The sequence below is a fragment of the Hyla sarda genome, chromosome 8, assembly GCF_029499605.1.
Source record: "Hyla sarda isolate aHylSar1 chromosome 8, aHylSar1.hap1, whole genome shotgun sequence".
In the NCBI taxonomy this organism is placed as follows: Eukaryota; Metazoa; Chordata; class Amphibia; order Anura; family Hylidae; genus Hyla; species Hyla sarda.
Genome location: NC_079196.1, coordinates 84,624,615 through 84,648,015, shown reverse-complemented (window position 1 = coordinate 84,648,015; position 23,401 = coordinate 84,624,615). Strand labels below are relative to the sequence as shown.

The 23,401-nt window shown below is 41.8% G+C and overlaps 1 protein-coding gene across 2 annotated transcripts in view; it reads right to left on the bottom strand.

Annotated features, from left to right (window-relative positions):
- The window catches only part of BARD1 (BRCA1 associated RING domain 1), a 107,049-nt gene that overhangs the window by 48,372 nt on the left and 35,276 nt on the right, over positions 1–23,401 (bottom strand). For both annotated transcript variants that reach the window (XM_056534046.1, XM_056534047.1), the window contains exon 4: positions 1,398–2,407. In XM_056534046.1, the coding sequence (XP_056390021.1) occupies positions 1,398–2,407 (1,010 nt within the window). The remainder of the gene's footprint in view (positions 1–1,397; positions 2,408–23,401) is intronic.

Below are 23,401 nucleotides of genomic sequence, written 5' to 3'. Positions count from 1 at the left end.
GTGATTGGATGACTGCCCAGGCTTGCTCCAGAGATCCAGTGACTCAAAGCAGACTGAGGGAAGAGGCATGTAAGGTGAAGGAGAAGGAGAGAAGAGGGACACACCCCCTCGACAAAAGAAGAATGAAACCAAGTGAGCAACAAAAAGAAAGTAAAGTATTTGTGAGAGAAATATAGGTGCTAGACACATACATTTTTTTGTATTTGTACATGATTGGGATTAGGTACTAAGTAACATTCCTGTTTTTTTGGGATAAGACAGGCGCTCTTTAAGCTTGAAAATGAACCACCCAGTGTGGATGCAATGCAATTATTTTGCATAAATAACATGAAAAGTCAATGTTGTTATTAATGTAGAGTGTGTATTTTATTGAATTTGTAAAATTTCCCTCCAAAAGCTTATGTAGAGGCTGGAGACAAGTCCCTACTAGAGACTCTCCCCCTTGAAGTAATCCTGCCTTACTGATGGAATCAGAAAAAAAGTTGTCAATCAACAGCTTTCTAATGTATAGGAAAAGCTTTAAATTACTTAAAGGGGTACTCCGGGGGAAATTTTTTTTTCCAAATTAACTGGTGCTAGAAAGTTAAACAAATTTGTAAATTACTTCTATTAAAACATCTTTATCCTTCTAGTACTTATTAGCTGCTGTATGCTCCAGAGCAAGTTGTGAAGTTCTTTTCAGTCTGACCACAGTGTTCTCTGCTGACACCTCAGTCCATGTCAGGAGCTGTCCAGAGCAGGATAGGTTTGCTATGGGCATTTGCTCCTGCTTTGGACAGTTCTGGACACAAACAGAGGTGTCAGCAGAGAGCACTGTGGTCAGACTGAAAAGAACTTCAAAACTTCCTCTGGAGCATACAGTAGCCAATAAGTCCTGAAAGGATTAAGGAGTACCCATTTAATGCAACCTATAAAATATTTAGGGCTGCAGCAGTAAAGAAACAAGGAGAAAGTTTCACAAATATAGTAAAAGGTGTATACTAGTAAACTAGATGTTTGTGAGCAGTACTCCTAAGGGGTATTCCAATCTCATAAAGCAATGGCATACCCCACTAGTCATAACTTTATGATAAAGGGGGACCATCACAGATCTTGTACAGTGATCACTGAACTTCTGCTTTGAGTAGATATAAGAGCATAATTCTAGACTGGATAGAGGAGTAAAGTCATATATTGTCTGGATTACCATGAAACAACCCTATCAGTGTTGAGCAGATTATCTAAGAGCATTTATTGTTTGCAGAACATCTTCATGTGTATGGGCAGCTGCAGACTTGTTTTCATTGCTTCCATTCACACTACAGAACAAGCTTTTTGTAAAGAAGTACCTACCCCAGTTATTAAATAACTGTATTAAAAATATTTCCTCTTAGAACACAGGGGAAAAATAATCTTACCTTAATGGAAGCCACATGGAGCATTGTCTCACCCTTGTGGTTCTTCTTCATCAATGGAAAATTACTCGGCGATGTCTGTACGTTCGTCCCAAGCTGGCTCTTTCTTCGGCCATCCTTGGGAGTGCGAGGTGTGGAATTGGGTTTAGGATTTGTGTCTGCTTTTGGAGATTTTCTGACTTCATTGTTTCTGATTTTCTCAAGGCCACCAGTATCACCTTCTGATTTGGAATCATCAGCAACCTTTGCCTTTCTGGGACGTTTTGTAGCACTGGAATGAGGGGATGCCGATGGGTAATGTTTCCGTTTTAGAGGAGTCTTTTCTTTCACGGGTCTTCCAGAAGAAACATCCTTTAGCTGTGTACATTGTAACAACTTCTCACAACTTGGCTGTTCTTCCACAGATATCTCCTTTGGTATATTTTTTTGCTTTGGATCAATGCTGTGGTCAGTTTCTTGTCCAGCACCAGGTGACAGAAGGCCATATGTCACAGTCTCAGACTTCAAACCATCATTGTCTTTCAAGTTGCCGATCTCAGTTGTTTTTTCTTCCGTCTGATTTTCTAACCAGAGCCCAATCTCTTCTTGGTGATTTTTAATAGGTTTGCTGCATTCATAATCATTTTCTTGCACATCAGACAAAAGAAAAACATGGGGATGGTTGCAAAAAGACACCGATTTATTGGACTCCTGGTAATTGTTTTCCTTGACACTTTGAGTATTTTCACTTTGTGTTTCAACATCCCACTTTTTGTTAATGTCCTCCAGCCGTTTCTTCGCTTTCCTACATTTCACAGGCTTCGGTTTTGCATGTTCCGTAGCGGGTGAAGAAGAGACAAATTCATAGGTCTCTAACAATGGAGCCTTCTGTTGACTGTTTTTTTCACGTTCCAAAACATACCTCACCTTCCCTCTCCGGGGGCTAAACCACATCTTTATGTTTCTTTTCTTAGACTCTCCTTCTGTAGTGTTCTGTTTGAGTGATGCATCTTGACATAAATCCATTTTGATTCCTGCAAGAGAAGTGAAAATTATAAGTCATTTTCAGCAGTTTATGTAAGCACCATTAGTTCCTAATAGAAGCAATTGTTTGAAATGGTGCTCTTTAAATGGTGCTAAAATAGTGTACTTATGGGAATACATTTTACCTGCTAGGAAAGGATTGTCTTGCTATGGCAGTTTTCAAGTAGGGCTACAGAACTTTTAAGGAATACAAAGTACATGGTCTAAGACAGGGGACAACCAAAGAAGGTGTAAAGTGAAATGTGTGAGGAAGAGGAATCGTACTTTTGTTAAAATAGTAATATAAAGTTTATGAAATATGGGGGAAAAAAATTTAACTTATCGGCATAATAGATTAAAACCAACTTTCAAAAAGGTAACACAATAAACATTCACGAATTTAGGTAACGCCAGGATACTTAAAGACAACACAGCCCAGTCAATTGTGCTATATTAATCAGTTAATTTTCTATTGTTTTTAGTGATTTATCTGTACAAGCCAGAGTGGATTCAAATTTTACCCGTCCCAAGTTCAGGGGGCACTCAGGCTCCCCCACACCCCACCTGTGAGGAATCACTATCCTGTTCAACTGATAATTCTCATGATACGGTTGCCAGGGAAATGACCCCATTTGGGAAACTTAACCCCCTTAAATAATTATCTGCGGGTTTAGTGAGCATATTGACCACAGATATGTTTTACAACATTTTTTTGATATTTGGCAATAAAATAAATTTCTATGTGCACAAGGAGGTATGCGAGAAAAAGCAACCCCAATTGTTCAATTTCAGCAGAGTATAGAAATAACCCACAGGTGGCCATGAGCTGCAACATCTTGAGTGGTGCAGCTTCCAAAATTCCTGGAGTTTTATTTATTTATTTTTTATTTAATGCACCACTGAAATGCATGAATATGCATTTGAGGCTGAATATGGGGAATTACAAAACAGACCCACTGTTCCAGTGGTGCATTAAATAAAATAAAAAAATAATCCAGGAATTTCGGAAGTTGCACCACTCAAGATGTTGCAGCTCACGGCCACATGTGGGTTATTTCCATTTGGTTTAGGAGTCAATGTGCAATATGCACTTTGACTCCTTAGCCAAATCGTATTTTCAGGCGTATTTCAAGGAGTGTTTGTTTTTCAAATATCAGGACCTTTATCACCAGCTCCTTAATCTGAAGGAATGTTCCAATGTGGCCTGCACATAACCATAGCACATAAGCATTATACTGTGCTATATGTTGTGTTTTCTGCATAGCACTACACAGCTTAGGTACTTGAACCCTGCTCTAGTCCCATCTGAGGGTTTGGCCAATCTGTGATCTAGGGGAGTATTTCTGTTTTTTGCACACAGTGCCACAAGCTGCAGTACCTCTGGATGGGACATTCAAAATGAGGTGGTATATACTTAATCCATGTGGAAGTGGTAACCTTGGTTTAGCAGAGAATCTCACTGTATTTTTCTACTAACATGAAGGGAGAGGGAGCATTTTAGGGGTTCAATTCAGACATCCTCCATTTTGTAAACTCTAAACCTGTGGGTGTGCCCAGAGCTACTACTGCACAGATTATACATTTTAATTCCCTATTTTGCCTAACCGGTCAACTATTGGTGGAATCTAGGACTTGGTGACTAGACTATGCAAATGTACTTTTTAGGTTACAGAAAAGAGACATTTTTTTGTTTTAACACTCACCGGTCAGCTTCGTTTTTGGCCGTATGCGGTTTCCCAACCACAGGCAAAAACGTGGTCGACCACGTTTTTGCCTGAGGTCGGGAAACCGCATACGGACGAAATTAAGCTCTCCCCTCCTCCCAGCCGTATACGGGAATTGTAGTTAACAAAACGTGGTGTGAACCTAGCCTAAGCTAGTTCCTGTCATTCAGACCCAGGATACCGACCGCTTCCATGCACTGGAGCCATTGAGACTCTCGCTGTCTCAACATCCGTTCTCGCTTTGTACTGTGTCACTTTCTCCAAGCCGAAAAAAGTAAGTTGGTTTCCATCGCTGTTATGCTTGTCCTTATTAAGGAGCGTTTATGCTTCCTGAAACGGGAGAATAGGCACCTTTGTAGAACCCATGTAATAGAAATTGGGGCAAATAATGGCATAGACCACCCACTCTGATCTGCAACATATGAATTCCCACACACTATTCTTAGAGTGTATTTTTAACCCCTATTCTTACACCCTCATAATGTCCATCTTTCCAGCACACTCTCTGAAGGTACCTGCCCTACAGAGTGATAAGTAACCTAAATTCTTTATACATGACACTTCACCAGCCATATGTATACCATGGGATAATATCCAAAAGCACTGCAATTCTGACTGAAATATATTAATATGAATTCCACCTGTATGTAGCCCGCAAAAACATTAATACTATGCCAGAGTGTATTTAGCCTATATTTAACTTGTCTGTACTATGAATTAAGCCTTCCTATATTATCTATATAATATAGCTAAAATATTCATAACCTATGTAACCACTAGACCTGCATTCCAAGCCTGCCTATATGGTGCACTGTCTGTAATACTCACTAAGCTTGTTTCAATACTACCTCTATAATATTCATAACATTTTCTACTACTACTCTCGCGTATCACACCTGCTTGCATTAACAAGCCCGCCTATACTATGTGTATAATAGTTTTTGTCTGTAAAATCCATAACGCCTGCCGCCACTGCTCTTATACCCTGAGCCTACTTATATTGTGTACAGAATTTTTTGTCAATATTACAGAAAACCCTTCTCCTTTCATCCACATTTTTTTAATGTCTTTTATTTTCATTGACCATATATACATATATGAATACATTCCTATCCATGTGTGTGTTTTTTAGTACTGCCAAATTGGACCTGAGGAAGGCACCCTTGAGTACCGAAACGCATTATCCGTATTTTTCAATAAAAATATTTATTGTCCTGTGACGGCCTGTGTCCGTCTTACTGCGAGCAACCTTGAGCAGCGCCTCTTAGACTGCCTTTTACCTACCACTCACCCAACATATGAATTCCGTGACTTCTGTACCTCCCAATCTGAAATATGTGGCTTTATTTTTAGCTGCGGACCACGAATGCATTTACTGCATCAGAAATTGTCTTAAAAAAAAAAAAAAAAAAAAAAAAGGAGCATATTTCAGATTGGAAGTCACAGAAGTCACGGAATTCATATTTTGCAGATCAGAGTGGGTGGCTATTGATTCTACAAAGTGGTGCCTATTCTCCCGTTCCAGGGAGCAAAAAAGCTCCTTAATAACGGGCTGGAATGAGCAAGACTCATAGAACATATGAAGGACAAGCATAACAGTGATGGAACCCAACTTATTTTTCAGCTTGGAGAAAGTGACACAGTCCAGAGCGAGAATGGACGTTGAGACAGCGAGAGTCTCAATGGATCCTGTGCATGGAAGCAGTCGGTATCCTGGGTCTGAATGACAGGAACGAGCTTACTGTGTTTTTATGATTAGTTCACTTGTATGAACCTTTGTTTTTAAAGAACTTTAATTCTATACCTATTTATTATTATTATGAGTAGGTCTGCACTTTTGAAGATTTGTTGGAATTGAATCCTCCTTCTGGACAGCGATCCTGGATTTCCTGTTAAAGACTTCCAGGAGCATCCAATGGGGAGACCAGAGGAAGCGTTAAGACTGTGAAACAAGACTTGTAGCCGTCTCTCTGCTCAGCTACGGCTGTGCGGTTAACTCTCCCTTCTTAAGGCCTGCAAATTTTAAAGATGATTCAATAAAAGTGACATTTTATAGTGAGTGCTAAAAAAAAATTTCTACTATTCTGCACAGTTTGGACATGGTTTTTCATGTTTTATGCACTCCATGGCCTTATCCAAACTACCTTAATTTGCTCAGATGGCAGGTAATTATGCGCAGTGTGATGTTTAGCAGTGGTGTGCCCCGACTTTCCTCTATGCTTAAAAGTACTTTTTAGGGTGTATGCGTGGGCAAACTTGGTGCTAAAATGTTCGAGGAATACATTTTTAATACACAGTAATTGGTCATGAGTCATGAGGTGGGTGGGCACTCTGAATTCTTATTATGATGCAAAAACTTGGACAACTATTTGTAACAAATCACCAATACGGTGGTGAGGGGTGGCACAATTTGCCCGTGGACAATGAGTAAAGGTAGTCTGCTGTCAGGGGCAGAATCCACCTTTAATTGGAGACAGTGTCATGAGGTACAACACTAAGTCCCTGGGGGCTGTACCATATATATATGCTGCATATATTACCAAGGTGTAATTATTATAGAAATTATATGTTGTCCATCCCCCCAAAAAATAAAAAAAATTATATATGTTATTTATCTATTGCATGTATTGGAAAATGAAGATCTAACCAAATGTTGTCATCCCACAGTGCATTATAGGCAGGCAGCAGTCTCTCTCTCTCTCTCGCTTTGAAAGTGCTGAATGTGCTCCATCACTTTTTACTGCTGGCATTTCTGCTGGCAGAACAAGGTCTCAGAGCACAGACCAGACTGTCACTACCTGCCAGGATGAGACGCTCGCTGCAGGCAGGGGAGCTGCTGGCTCCATAAAGACCCACATCAGCTGTTATTGTAAGAAATGTATAAATATTTAAATACATGTTTTGGCTCTAACTGGACCTGATATGTGAGCAGCAGTTAGGGAAGAAACTGTGCAATAATCAAATATTTATGCCGTTGTACAGTTATTGAAGTGTCCCTTGTGACCTTCTGAGAATGCTACAAAAACAAAAGAAACTGTATTTCCACAAAGAATAGTCTCTGAGTTAAAGAGGGTTTAATTAGATAACACAGCATATGCCATGCATAACTAAACCAAACTAAAAATTTGGCCCCTAAGAGACAATCTTTGGGGCCGCTTCCCAATTCAAATTATATTAACCCCTTAGGGACACAGTCCATTTTGGCATTGAGGATACAGCTAGCTTTCATTTTTGCATTTTTTGTTTTTCCTTTTCGTCTTTTTAGAGACATAACTCTTATGCACACCGGAGACTGGTAAGAGAGACCTCCGGCAGCCATTTGCGCTTATCGGACCCCCCCACAATTGTACTGCAGGGGTCTGATGAGTTCCCCCAAAACAACCAGTATCATCGATCAAGGTATCGAAAGGGTTAACAGAGGACACCAGCTGCCATTGTCGAGTCCCCCACTGCCGATAGCGCGGCTATGATTCGAGTGCAGGAGCTATAAATTTACGGCATTTTGCTGGAAGTTACTCGCAGCAGCGCCGTATATACACTGCACGTGTCCTGTCCCTGAATCAAAGTAATTTTCGTAGCAGCAGAAAATGTATGAAATACAGCTTTCCCCAGCAATAACAGGTGATCACTGGGGTATAGAAAAGGTAGATCCATGATGATAAATCACTGCACCAGCTAGTTTAATATTGTCTTAATAAGAGAATACTTCTAATTCTAAAACTGATTTGTGCAAAAGCAGCACTTTTTATGACAGGTTCGTTTTAGGAGCTTATTCATACAATGCAGATATAATCAGTATTTTGAAGTTAAAGGGGAACTTCAGCCAGAATTAACATATCCCTATAGGATAGGGGATAAGAAGCTGATCGTGGGGGGTCTGACCGCTGGGGCCGCCCGTGATCTCCTGAACGGGCGTAGGGAAGATAATTAATACACACACAATGGCCCATTCATTCAAAGATGACTGACCAGGAGTTGTTAAAGGGGTACTCCTGTGGAAAACTTTTTTTTTTTTTTTAAATCAACTGGTGCCAGAAAGTTAAAACAGATTTGTAAATTACTTCTATTAAAAAATCTTAATCCTAGTATTTTTTAGGGGCTGTATACTACAGAGGAAATGCTTTTCTTTTTTAGATTTCTCTCATGACCACAGTGCTCTCTGCTGACATCGAAGTCCATTTTAGGAACTGTCCAGAGCAGCATATGTTTGCTATGGGGATTTTCTCCTACTCTGGACAGTTCCTAAAATGGACAGCAGAGGTCAGGACATCAGAGAAATTTAAAAAGATAAGCATTTCCTCTGTAGTATATAGCCCCTAAAAGTAGTGGAAGGATTACATTTTTTTAATGGAAGTAATTTACAAATCTGTTCAACATTCTGGCACCAGTTGATTTAAAAAAAAAAAAAAAAAAATATTATATATATATATATATATATATATATATATATATATATATATATAAATATAAAAGTTTTCCACGCGAGTACCCCTTTAAGCACAGAAAAGAGCAGATAAGAAAATATACTATAAGTCATATTTGTTTATGCTGTTGTATGAAAGTTAGGACAAATTATGTCACACTGCATGTATTATTTTAATTATTATTATTTTTACTTTCACGTTTTTAGGAAAATCAAATGCACTTAAAAACAGAAATAAAACAGCAGTGCCATTTCCAAGACCAAAGGATTTTCCTTCTAAATTGGCAGACATCCAAACATCTCCTTCATGTATGTAAAATCTATAAGACTAAAGCGACGTTCTTCTTCCATCTTAATGTAACAAAACTCTATGACAAAATGAAGCAATTACAAAACGCTGCTTTAGCTGCCATTAATCTGCATCAAAGAAATATAATGATCCACGCTGTGTGCCTTTCAAATTATTTCCCATTACCAACAGAAGTTGAGAAATCTCTTTGATAAACGTGTCTCTTATTAAAAAAATCAAAGGAAAAATGGTTTGTTGCCATCTGGGTAACAATTTTAGCCTTCACTGTGGAATGATTATTTTGCTTAAGAGAAGAAAAGAAAAGGGCAGCCATTAAAAAAAACTCGTCTTTAGTTATGATGTAAAATGCTGCACACAAAAAACAAGCTATATATAACCAGGCAAATGTGTGTTTACCAAGAAATAAATGCTGTCTGAAGACTGAAATGTATTTGAACAGATGGACTTATGTGGACTCATCATTTTTGCTCTCAATGTTTTTGTCCTATAAAGTGTGATCTATGTGATATGTCATAGGAATAGATCAGGGTTTCCCAAAGTGGACAATACTGGGTTAGTAGCCTAGGTGGAACGGAATAAAAATAAGGGGCGGTAGAACCATATAGAAAGAAGCATTGCTCAGAAAACCCTTTATACTAGAGCTGGGCGGTATGACAAAAAATGCATATCACGGTATTTTTGCAAGTTATGGCGGTTCCACGGTATTTAAAGGTATTCCCCCCCCCCCAAGGAACTAATCATATATGTCCCCCAGGCGCTGCTATATTTCTCTAACATCCCCCCCCCTGCTCTCCTCCAGGCCGCGGCACTTTAAAATGAATGTCTTGTGGGCCGCGCTTTAAATGAATGACTTGCGGGCCGTGGCGCTGGAAACGTTTAAAGGTAAACTGTCAGATATTTTCTCCTGCACTATCCTGGTGGATGTGCGGGAGACGGTGATTAAAATGAGCCCTACCTTACCCGGATCCGCCCGGCCGTTCGCCCGCAATTGTACTTTTATTCTATGAGCATATCTTGCTGTAACTGGCACGGGTGGGGCTTCTGCAGGTAACTGGCACTGGGGGATGAATATTCATAAGCGGCGCTGACGTCAGTGCCAGTTACCTGCAGAAAACCCGCCCGTACCAGTTACAGCAAAATTTCCACATAGAATAAAACTTCAATTGCGGGCGAATGGCCGGGCGGATCCGGGTAAGGTAGGGCTCGTTTTAATCAATGTCTCGTGCAATATCCACCAGTACCAGTACCGGTATTGCGGTACGGGAAAAATTCATATCGTGCAGGGGAAAAATGTTGGTATTCGGTATGAACCAATATACCGCCCAGCCCTACTTTATACATGATCATCTGTTGTATAGCCAGTGGTGTGGAAATGTAATAAACTACTTGTCCACGCGACTAAAATGAAGCAAAATCTACTTGTCCTTAACCCCTTGGGGACGGAGGGTTTCCAGTTTTTGCACTTTTGTTTTTTGCCTCCTTACTTTTAAAAATCATAACCCTTTCAATTTTGCACCTAAAAATCCATATGATGGCTTATTTTTTTTGCGCCACCAATTCTACTTTGTAATGACATCAGTCATTTTACCCAAAAATCTACAGCAAAATGGAAAAGAAAAAAAATCATTGTGCAACAAAATTGAAGAAATAATGCCATTTTGTAACTTTTGGGGGCTTCCGTTTCTACACAGTACCTTTTTCGGTAAAAATGACACATTATTCTGTAGGTCCATACGGTTAAAATGATACCCTACTTTTATAGGTTTTATATTGTTGTACTTCTGGAAAAAATCATAACTACATGCAGGAAAATTTATACGTTTAAAATTGTCATCTTCTGACCTCTAACTTTAATTTTTCCACGTACGGACTGGTATGAGGGCTAATTTTTTGCATCTGGATCTGAAGTTTTTAGCGGCACCATTTATGTATTGATCGGACTTTTTGATCACTTTTTATAAATTTTTTCACGATATAAAGTGACCAAAAATACGCTATTTTGGACTTTGGAATTTTTTTTGCAGGTACGCCATTGACCGTGCGGTTTAATTAATTATATATTTTTATAATTCGGACATTTCCACACGCGACGAAACCACATATATATTATGTTATTTTTATTAACACATTTTTTTTTTTAATGGGAAAAGGGGGTTCAAACTTTTGTTAGGGAAGATGTTAAATGATCTTAATTCGCTTTTTTTTTTGCAATGTTATAGCTCCCATAGGGGGCTATAACACTGCACACACTTATCTTTTACATTGGTCAATGGTTTCTCATAGGAAACCATTGATCAATGATTCTGCTGCTTGACTTCTCATGCCTGGATCTCAGGCACTGAGCAGTCATTCGGCGATCGGACAGCGAGGAGGAAAGTAGGGACCCTCCAGCTGTCCTGCAAGCTGTTCAGGATGCCGCAATTTCATCGCTGCGATCCCAAACAGCCCCCTGAGCTAACCGGCAATGTCTTACTTTCACTTTAGACGCGGCGTTCAACTTTGAATGCCGCGTCTAAAGGGTTAATATCGTGGTGCCGCGCACTATTAGCCACGGGTCCCGGCCGTTGTTAGAGGCCAGGCCTGACCCGTTATGAAGGGGAGTGGGCGAAGGGTGTATAGGTATGCCCTCCGTCCCAAACGGATCCACTTGTCCTGGCCAATTTTCACTTTTACACTCTCATTTTTTTTCTCCTCGCCGTATAATAGCCATAACTAACTACTGTAATGATACCTTTTCATTTTTTCATAACATATGCTCTGAAACAAAAAATATATAAATATTGCTGAAATTGAAATAGTAAAAGATAATTTCGCAAATTTGGTGGCTTTCTTTTCTACGCCATTTACCTTGTGGTTCTGCTAACATGTTATTTTGATACTTTAGGATTGCCTGATTACAGCAATACCAGGTTTGTATTGTTTCAGTCATGTTTTACTAAATAAAAAAAATAATAATTCTGAACGTTTTAAAAAATTTTTTAATTGCATACGAGGCTGTATGACGGCTCATTTTTGCGCCATAATCTTTTTTTGTATCAGTACCATTTTGGTATTGATCTGACTTTTTAAAAATCGCTTTTAGGCAAAGTTTCCACTTTCTTTCTGGCAGTTTTTGGAAAACTTCCACTGCAGTTTTTGAGACAAAGCCAGAAGTGTATTCAAAAAGGAATAGGACATATAAACAGAAGGACTTTTACTTCTCCTCCCTTAGGCTAGGTTTCACTTTTTTTTTTTTTTTTTTTTACAAAAACGCCAATAAAAACACCCATTCTGCCGCATGGTAGTTTTTTTGGGGGAAAAAACGCTGCGGCCAGATGTTAGCTGCAAGTCAATAGTAAACTGCAAAATTCCAAATCCACTTGGCGTTTTTCAGTTTGGCTTTTTTTTTTTTTTTTTTTTTTTTTTTTATCCTTTTGGCGTTTTTGGGCTCCTTGGCAGTTTTTAGACTTTGGTGTTTTTCTCCCATAGAAGTTTATGGGAGTGAAAAAACGCCAAGAAAAATGCCATGTGGGTTTTAACTTTGGCGTTTTTTTCAGGCATTTTTATTCGTTTTTGGACTTTAGCGATCCCAAAATGTGATGGAGATACCTTTTTTATTAAAATTTCATAGGGTATCATTTAAAAATTAAAAAGATATAGTGGTGATGGAAAAAATTGTATTTTACGAAATATATCTTTTTTAGAATGAAATTTTAATTATTTTTTAAACAGGGATCAATTTATGTGCGCGGGTGGGGACCTAAAACTGTAGCCGACAATAATAAAAATGTAGTGTGTACGTGTTTTTTACTTTTTTTTTTTTTTTTACACACATTTTTTAGGTAGTACTACTACTCACAGCATGGAACACACTGTTCCATGATGGGAGTAGTAGTACCAGTACTAATAGACAGATCGCCCATTGCAATCCTCCTGAATAAGTTATAGATGCGTCCGGCTGCTCTTCTATGGTCCCCTGCACTGCCGTACATATACACATATTTATATTTCCCACAGAGAGCTGTGATTGGTCAGATGGTTCCAGCCAATCACAACTCTGTGGGATATATGAATATGTGTATATATAGGTCAGTGCAGGGACCATAGAAGAGCGGCCGCCCGCATCCATACATTATACAGGAGGATCACAGCGGGTGTCAGAAGTTACACTCGTTGCGATCTATTAATGCAGGTACTACTGCACCCAGCATGGAACAGTGTGCGCTCCACAGATCACAGCGGATGTCACTCCTCCTGACACCTGCTGCGATCCTCCTGAAGTGACTGTCGGTAACAAGGCTACAGAGCCGGGAGAACAGCTGATCCTGAGCTGAGCAGTATATATACATCGTATACATGCTGCCCAGCTAGAACTTACCGTGAGCCTGAAATGTGTATACAGTATACACACTGCTGGCTCACTTAACTCCTTGCTGAGCTGTGTGCTATGCGCAAGCCCGGCAAGGAAAGAGTTAACTTACACTGCTGGACAGTGTAGGTTAACCCTTGGGTGGTATACAGTATATACAGCTATCTATAGATAGCTGTATATAGTGTATACAGAAGATGAAAAAGTCCCCTTACCTCCCTCCAGTCTCCCCGGGGCCATGTAGCTCCGCCCACTAGTGATGACATTAGGGGCGGAGCTACAGACAGGAGTCAGGCTAGTTAGGCTCTGTGAAGCTCTGTTCACATTGTCCGTTTTGTATAATGTGAACAGACCCTTCTGGCAGTGTCTTCCCAGATAGGGAGACTCCAGCTGTTGCTAAACTACAACTCCCAGCATGCCAAGACAGCCAAAGGCTGTCTGGGCTTGCTGGGAGTTGTAGTTTTGCACCAATTGGAGGTTCCCTGTTTGGGAAGACATTGCATTATGGGCTCTCTCCCCTGCGGAGAGCGCAAAAAATGTCCTAACCCATTTTTTTGTGTTTTTTTCTTCTCCTTTCAGATCCGTATATGCAGAGGATTACGACGGATTCGATGGATTACTACGGATTAACTTGATTTTTTTTATTTTAATAAAATGGTTAACGAGGGCTGTGGATGAGTGTTTTTTTAAATAAAATAATTTTTCCAATGTGTTGTGTCTTTTTTTAATTGAATATTCAGGCTTAGTAATGGAGGCTGTCTAATAGACTAAATCCATCACAAAGCCGGGGCTTAGCGCTAGCCCCAAAAACAGCTAGCGCTAACCCCCAATTATTACTCCAGTACCCACTGCCACAGGTGTGCCGGTGCCAACAGGCCCGGAGAGTCAAAAATGGCGCTCCTGGGCCTAGGCGGTAACAGTCTGGCGTTATTTAGGCTGGGGAGGGCAAGTAACAATGGTCCTCACCCACCCTGGTAACGTCAGCCTGTTGCTGCTTGGTTGGTATCTGGCTGATACTGAAAATAGCGGGAACCCTATGCGTTTTTTTTATTTATTTATGGAGAAAAAAAAACGCATAGGGTTCCCTGTATATTCAGTATCAGCCAGATACCAACAAAGCAGCAACAGCCTGATGTTTCCAGGGTGGGCGAGGACCATTGTTACTGGCCCTGCCCAGCCTAAATAACGCCAGTCTGTTACCGCCTAGGCCCAGGAGCGCCATTTTTGATGCTCCGGGCCTGTTGGTAGCTGCTATTCCTGGCACCCCTGTGGCGGTGGGTACCGGGGTAATAATTGGGGGTTAGCGCCAGCTGTTTTTGGGGCTAACGCTAAGCCCCGGCTTAGTGATGGATTCCGTCTAAAAGACACAGCCTCCATTACTAAGCCTGAATATTCAATTAAAAAAAGACACAACACATTGGAAAAATTATTTTATTTTAAATAACACTCCCCCACAGCCCTCGTTAACCATTTTATTAAAATAAAAAAAAATCAAGTTCATCCGTCGAAATCCATCGAATCCGTCATAATCCTCTGCATACACGGATCTGAAACAAGAAAAAAAAAAAATGGGTTAGATCATTTTTTGCGCTCTCTGCAGGGGAGAGCGCCCATAATGCAATGTCTACCTAAACAGTGAGCCTTCAATTGGTGCAAAACTACAACTCGCAGCATGCCCAGACAGCCTTTGGCTGCCTGGGCATGCTGGGAGTTATAGTTTAGCAACAGCTGGAGTCTCCCTGTCTGGGTAGACACTGGCAGAAGGGTCTGTTCACATTATCCAATAAGGACAATGTTAACAAAGCCTCATACCCTTTCCAGCCTGGATTGCGTCGGTAGCTCCACCCCTAATGATGTCATCACTAGGGGGCGGAGCTACACAGACTGGCGGTGACAGAAACGAGGGAGGTAAGTGGACCTCCTGTTCTGTACACACTATATACAGCTATCTATAGATAGCTGTATATACTGTATACAGCCCAAAGGGGCTATAGGAGCAGTCTGGTGACAGGATTCCCGGCTCCTGTATAGTATATATGGGTACACTATGCCCCCCTGTATACTATATGGCAGGAGGAGGCGAGTAGTGATGCTGTACATCACTTCTCACCTCCTTACACTCTGTGGAACGGGCGCTCAGCATCCGACCCACAGAATGGTACCCAGAAGAAAGTGAAAAAACTGCCACAGGGGACAAAATTGGCTGTTTCCACACACCAGGGAAAACGCCAGAAAAAACGCCAGAAAAAATGCCAAAACTCAGGGAAAACATGTGGCAGTTTTTTGCTGGCGTTTTTTTAGGTGTACAAAAATAACCAAGTGGAAACCTAGCCTTATGGATCCACTTCTGACTTTGGCTCAAAAACCACAGTGGAGGTTTTCCAGCAAATAATCAAGTGGAAACTTAGCCTTTACGTTTTTTCTGGGATATTATAAAAATTGCAATTCTGTGGTTTGGTATTTTTTTTTTACATTTACATAATTTACTGTACGGGATACATCTGCATATATATATACACACATATATATATATATATATATATATATATATATATATATATATATATATATATATATATATATACGCATATATAAAACTCAATGTGTGTGTGTATGTTCCAGCATCACTTCCAAATGGCTAAAGATATTAACATGAAACTTGGCACACGTTACTTATATGTCAACAAAAAACATAGGATAGGTGATTTAACCCTTACTCACCCCTATTTGAAAGGGGCGGGGTTTTTGTTTAAAGTCCCACACAAGTCTATGGGAAATATATGATACTGCATAACTTCCAAACGGCTGGAGATAGTTCAATAATACTTGGTCTCATGTTACTTATAGGATGGGATAAGAGGACGGGATATGACAATATATGAGGACGGGATATAGTCAAAAGCTTCCTCCCCAACAAGGATTAGGAAGGAAAAACCGGGCAACGCCAGGTACTCAGCTAGTAATGTTATATTTTAATAGTTCATACAATTACGCACGCAGCGATACCAAATATGTTTATATTTTTTGTTTACATGTTTTTACATAGGAAAAGGGGGTGATTTGAACTTGAAGGGAATGTGTCACCAAATTTTGTTATTTTTTGTTTAGAGGTTTAATAAATGTTTCCCATTTTTTAAATATTTTGCAAATATTTTTTCATTTTTTTTATTTGTGACAAAATATGAAAAATTAAAAAATAACTTGTCATATTTCCGACTCTTGACCAGCAGAGGGAGCTAACATGAGGGATTGGATGAATAGAAAGGAATTACTGTAAAATGCGGCCTTGCTTTCCTGCAACACCCTCTTGTGTCTGTATGCAAGTAGAGCGGGGGATGGGAATCTGTAGTCCACTAGCCAGAGCCATTTTGTCAGTGATTGATAAATGCAGACTACCAAAAGTCTCTCACACACTTTTCTGCTCTAACGTCGCAGCTCCTCACTGCCCGCTCCCAAGCTGTCTGGGCATGCTGGGAGTTGTAGTTTTGCAACATCCTGGTTGGAAAAAAAAACACTGCTTCACATGTAGTTTTGCAACATTCTGGTTGCAAAACACTAAGTCCCAACATACCCAGACTGCCTTTAGCTGTCTGGGCATGCTGGGACTTGTAGTTTTGCAAGATCCTGGCTGCAAAACACTGTGTGAGAAAGCAGCAGACATGGAAAAGTTACGCAATTTACGTAACTCCAATTGAACTCCAATTGGTTGGGAAACGCTGAGATTATATATTTATATATATTATACATACACATCAGCATTTCCCAACCAGAGTGCCTCCAGCTGTTGCAAAACTATAACTCCCAGCATGCCCGGACAGCAAAAGCCCTGCTGGAGGTTGTAGTTTTGGAGGCATCGTGTTCAAAAAAGGCAGAGTGCCCCCTCCTCACCTTTCCAATCCCCTGCTGTAAGTCTGTCACTGTCTGGTCCGGCCATGCACATGACTATCAGCAGACGCAGCTCCTATAACACAGCCGGCTTGACAGTGACAGATCCCGGGAGAGGAGGAAGACGGGACTACGGGTGCTCAGACGGGGAGAGGTGGTATGTGCGGCCGGATAGGCTGGGGGGAGAAGAGGAGCACGGAGAGGCCAGGGGAAGGGGAGAGGGGGGTGTAGAAGAAGCGGAGCACGGAGAGGCTGGGGGAGAAGAAGCGGAGCACGCACAGGAGCCAGCTGGGGAAGGTAACATAGGTTCCAAAGCAGCTGACAACACAGCGGCTGCTTCGGGACTTCTATAATATGGCGCCGGCACACTCTTGTGTCGGACATGGGCTTTGTTCTGCGCATGACATACATGCGCAGAACAACCATAGTGTAAGTGAACGGGACGTCTCCCGTACCAGCTTGCCTATGTACATACATTGCCGTAGAGCAAGTGTGCTGGTGTCGTGAAGTGACGTCAGCACACTTGCTCTAGTAATGGCAGCCCCCAGAACACTGTTTTACATTTAAATATTCCAAAAACTAACATAACTAGGTATTTAAATTCCAATAAAATAATTAAAAAAAAATATGTGACACTTTCCCTTTAATATGTAAGGGGTTAATGTGTGTCTTTAAAACTTTTAAATATTTTTTTTTTTTTTACACTTTATTAGTCCCTTAGGGGACATTTAGGAGGAATCAATAAATTCCTCATACAGATCAATATAGTTCTATTGAACTCCATTGATCTGTGTGCTCTGCGATCCATTGATAGAGCCTAGTCCAGCCAGGCTATATCAATGTAGCCCTTCGGCTACCTCTATAGTGGATAGCCCCCACCCCCCGCGATCGCGAGCCCACCAGGGAGCATTCCCATGTGACAATCAAAGGGTTAATAACCAGCCGCATGCTGGCTATTAGCGGTGGCCCCCCAGCTACTGAAAACAGTTGGGGGCTGCAAAGTATGGAGCGGGCACAAGTCCAGACCCCACTCCATACACCAATCTGAGGGCCAGCGTGCTTGTCAGGGGATTTCAGGTCCGGCCCTACTTGCCTGAAGCAGGTCTAAGGGCCTGAAAAATTCACCTGCCTGGCACCCGGAACTGCATGTCTCGGGCGTCGGGTGGTAGGAATTCCACATCCCTGATAACATAGATTGTTATTTTTCAAATAAACACACAAAATGAGTTTTTGTCATTTTAATCAAATTTTTTTTTTTTTTTAATTTAAATTTTTTAAACACAGATAGTCAGCGTCTGGAAAAGGAGAATCAACTTCTTACAAAAGAAATCTACAACAGACTGCCTCTGCAGGATTGCCATTAATATTCTGACATCAGAATGTGGGCAATATACCTAGGTTATTAACCTCCCTGGCGGTATGATTCTTTCTGGAAATTTTTTGCACTGAATTTCACATCTCCCCCCGCCCATTTCACATCTCCCCCATCACATTCCCCCTCCCTTGTCACATCCCCCCCCTTGTCACATTCTCCCCCCTCCCCCCTTCTCACCTTGTCCTGCAGCAGAATACACTGGGCAGATTTCAAACCTAGTGTATTTGCTGCAGAACAAGCCCTTTCCCCTTCAGCCAATCACAGGCTTTACACCACTGCGGCCTGTGATTGGCTGAAAAGTGAAAGGTCCTGTAAGATGAATAGAGCAGGGACCAGAGCGCACGGAGGGGAACGACATCTTCAGGGACCGGGACTAGGTGAGCAAAAGGTTTTTTTATTTGACTACTTTTTCCTTTTACATTTAGCTCAGTGTTTTTCTAACAGGGTGCCTCCAGCTGTTGTGAAACTACTACTCCCAGCATGCCCGGACAGCCTTTGGCTGTTCGGGCATGCTGAGAGTTGTAGTTTTGCAACAGCTGGAGGCCCCCTGGTAGGGAAACACTGACTTTTAGTATTTTTCTTTACCTGCTCTGGCCGGCCCCCGCTACGGGAGCCGACCAGAGCAGATAATCGCATGTTTTCCCGGGGGCCGCATCGCTATATCGCTTTGCTTTTGCGATATATCGAGCAGCCCGGCCGGGAACGCTGCAATTCTACCCCGAGCGTGACTCGGGGTTACCGATCCTGGCAGGGAAAATTAACCCCGAGTCACGCTCGGGAATACTGCTCAGGAGGTTAAGGCTTGGTTCAAATCAGGGTGAACCTTCCATAAGAGGCAATTGTTAGGCCAATGGGATTCTGCTTGCGCTGTGCACACGGCAGAATTTCCGTGCCAGATATTTTGGGCGCGGAAATTAAATTTTCTGTGTCCACAGAAAGAATGAACCTGCTAATTTTTTTTAACCAGAAAACCAGATAGCTCAATGTTAAAGTCCGTAATGGGCTATCATAGATCCCTCATCATAGTATGAAATCAAATATAAACCTGGGGTATGACTTAGAGATTTAAAATACACTTTAATTGGGTATATTCAGATAAACATATAACCCCTACTATACAAACATAACTCTCTTGTGACCGCAAAGAAAAAAAAAAATCACAAAAGAATAGAACAAAAGATGTGTAACATCCACCACCTGAATTATTGCACATATATAATCAATTGTCACTTAATGTGTAAAAAGTCACTGATATTTGACTAATGAAGTCAATTGTCAGCGACCCATTACATTGCACATTTTTAAGGGCTCATAAAAAGTATACACATATATTGGGACCTAGGGAAGAAATAGCGGATTTCAGTATAGGGAAGGCTGATGTACCACTATCCCTAAACTCCCTATTATTCCCTATAATGTAGTGCAGATCTGGTCCCTAACCCCACCTTCCCCTAGCTGTGTGGCACGTAGATGGGGTACTCATCCTAATAAGGACTACCCCCATGCCTCAGGAACCTGTTCCTATACTATTAACCCCTTAAGGACCAAGCCCATTTTCACCTTAAGGACCAGAGCGTTTTTTTTACATCTGACCACTGTCACTTTAAGCATTAATAACTCTGGGATGCTTTTACTTATGAATTTGATTCCGAAATTGTTTTTTCGTGACATATTCTACTTACTAACATAGCAGTAAAATTTCGACGATACTTGCATAATTTCTTGGTGAAAAATTCCAAAATTTCATGAAAAATTTGAAAATTTTGCAATTTTCGAACTTTGAAACTCTCTGCTTGTAAGGAACATAGACATACCGAATAAATGATATATTGATTCCCATATACAATATGTCTACTTTATGTTTGTATCATAAAGTTGACATGTTTTTACTTTTGGAAGACATCAGAGGGCTTCAAAGTATAGCAGCAAATTTCTAATTTTTCACAAAATTTTTCAAATCTGAATTTTTCAGGGACCAGTTCAGTTTTGAAGTGGATTTGAATGACCTTCATTTTAGAAATACCCCATAAATGACCCCATTATAAAAACTGCACCCCTCAAAGTATTCAAAATGACATTCAGTAAGTGTGTTAACCCTCTAGGTGTTTCACAGGAATAGCAGGAAAGTGAAGGAGAAAATTCAAAATCAGCATTTTTATAAGGGGTAAAAGGAGAGAAATCCCCCCAAAATTTGTAACCCAATTTCTCTCGAGTAAGGAAATACCTCATATGTGTATGTCAAGTGTTCGGCGGGCGCAGTAGAGGGCTCAGAAGGGAAGGAACGACAATGGGATTTTGGAGAGTGAATTTTTCTGAAATGGTTTTAGGGGGGCATGTCTCATTTAGGAAGCCCCTATGGTGCCAGAACAGCAAAAAAAATCCATGTGGCATACCATTATGGAAACTACACCCCTCAAGGCATGTAACAAGGGGTCCGGTGAGCCTTAACACCCCACAGGTGTTTGACGACTTATCGTTAAAGTCGGATGTGTAAATAAAAAATTTTTTCCCACTAATGTTGGTTTTCCCCCAAATTTTACATTTTTACAAGGGGTAATAGGAGAAAAAGCCCCCCCAAAATTTGTTAGGCAATTTCTCCTGAGTACGAAAATAGCCCATATGTGGCCCTACACTGTTGCCTTGAAATACGACAGGGCTCCGAAGTGAGAGAGCGCCATGCGCATTTGAAGACTAAATAAGGGCTTTGCATAAGGACGGAGCCGGATGCAAGAATTACACTTGCCTCCGATACCAAAAATACCCTATGGCAGTGTTTCCCCAAACAGAGTGCCTCCAGCTGTTGCAAAACTTCCAGCATGCCTGGAATGTCAATCGCTGTCCGGCAATACTGGGAGTTGTCTTGCAACAGCTGGAGGCTCCATTTTGGAAACAGTGTCATACGAGAAATTTTTTTTTTTTATTTGGGGGGGAGGTGACTGTGTAGGAGTATGTGTGTATGTAGCGTTTTACTTTTTATTTTGTTTAATGTAGTATATAGTGTAGTGTTTTTAGGGTACACTCACGCGGCCGGGGTCTACAGCGAGCTTCCCGCTGGGAGTTTGAGCAGTGGCGGAAAACTTGCTGCATCTCAAACTTGTAGCAAGAAGCTCGCTGTAGACCCCCACCCTGTACATTCACATGGGGGGGGGGGGGGGGCAAACCTCCAGCTGTTGCAAAACTAGCACTACCAGCATGCCCTTTGGCTGTCCGTGCATGCTGGGGGTTGAAGTTATGCAACAGCTGGAGGCACACTGGTTGCAAAACACTGAGTTTGTTACTTAACTCAGTGTTTCACAACCAGTGTACCTCCAGCTGTTGCAAAACTAACACTCCCAGCATGCCCTTTGGCTGTCCGTGCATGCTGGGGGTTGTAGTTATGCAACAGCTGGAGGCGCACTGGTTGCAAAACACTGAGTTTGTTACTTAACTCAGTGTTTCCCAAAAAGGGTGCCTCCAGCTGTTTCAAAACTGCAACTCCCAGCATGCCCAGACCCCCAAAAGACATGTTAGGAGTTAGTTTTGCAACATCTGGAGGGTCCCAGTTTGGTGACCACTGTTCAGTGGTGTCCAAGCTGTAAGCCTCCAGATGTTGCAAAACTTCAACTCCAAGCATGCCCAGACTGTCAAGGCATACTGGGAGTTGTAGTTCTGCAACATCTGAAGGGCCAGATGTTACAGAACTACAACTCCCAGCATGCCCAGACAGCCTTTGGCTGGCAACTCCTAGAACGCAGCAGTGAAGATCACTTACGGCTGATCTTTACTGCTGCGTCCGCCGCTGCCTCCGTCGGTCCCGCGCTGCCTGTCCCGATCCTGCCGCCAGTCCCGCTGCGATCGTCGGTCCGGGTGTGAGGTGAGATTTCCGAACCGTCCACCATCTTCCTCCCGCTCTGCGCCGACATTCAGGGGCGGGCAGAGCGGGGATTTCCCCTTTAACCTCCCGCCCCCCTCCTGCCATTGGTCAGCTGCCACCTCGCTCCTAACCCTTCAGGATGATCGGAGCGGTCTCTGACGGCTCCGATCATCCCTATTTTCCGGGTGATCGGGTCATCAGAGACCCGATCAGCCCGGAACCCTGCAAGTCCTTGTCATTAGTCAGTCACTGACTGACTGACTGACTAATGACAACGATCAGCAGCAGGGGACCAGTCTGATTGGTCCCCAGCTGCATAGTGTCATCGGTCAGCTGTCTAGAACAGCTGAGATGACGTTTCTATCACCATGCCAACGGACATGGTGATAGAAAATGTATTGGACGTGTATACACGTCCATTTGCGTTAAGTCACAGGAAAAATGGACGTGTATACACGTATAAAAAGTGACCAAAATACGCTTTTTTGGACTTTGGAATATTTTTGCGCGTACGCCATTGACCGTGCGGTTTAATTAATGATATATTTTTATAGTTCGGACATTTACGCACGCGGCGATACCACATATGTTTATTTTATTTATTTTTTTACACTGTTTTATTTTTTTTATGGGAAAAGGGGGGTGATTCAAACTTTTATTAGGGAAGGGGTTAAATGACCTTTATTAACACTTTTTTTACATTATTTTTGCAGTGTTATAGGTCCCATAGGGACCTATAACACTGCACATACTGATCTTTTACACAGATCACAGGCGTGTATTAACACGCCTGTGATCAGTGTTATCGGCGCTTGACTGCTCCTGCCTGGATCTCAGGCACGGAGCAGTCATTCGCCGATCGCCGAGGAGGCAGGTAAGAGCCCTCCCGGTGTCCTGTCAGCTGTTCGGGACGCCGCAATTTCACCGCGGCGGTCCCGAACAGCCCGACTGAGCAGCCGGGTCACTTTCACTTTAGAAGCGGCGGTCAGCTTTGACCACCGCTTCTAAAGGGTTAATACCGCACATCGCCGCGATCGGCGATGTGTGGTATTAGCCGCGGGTCCCGGCCATTGATGAGCGCCGGGAC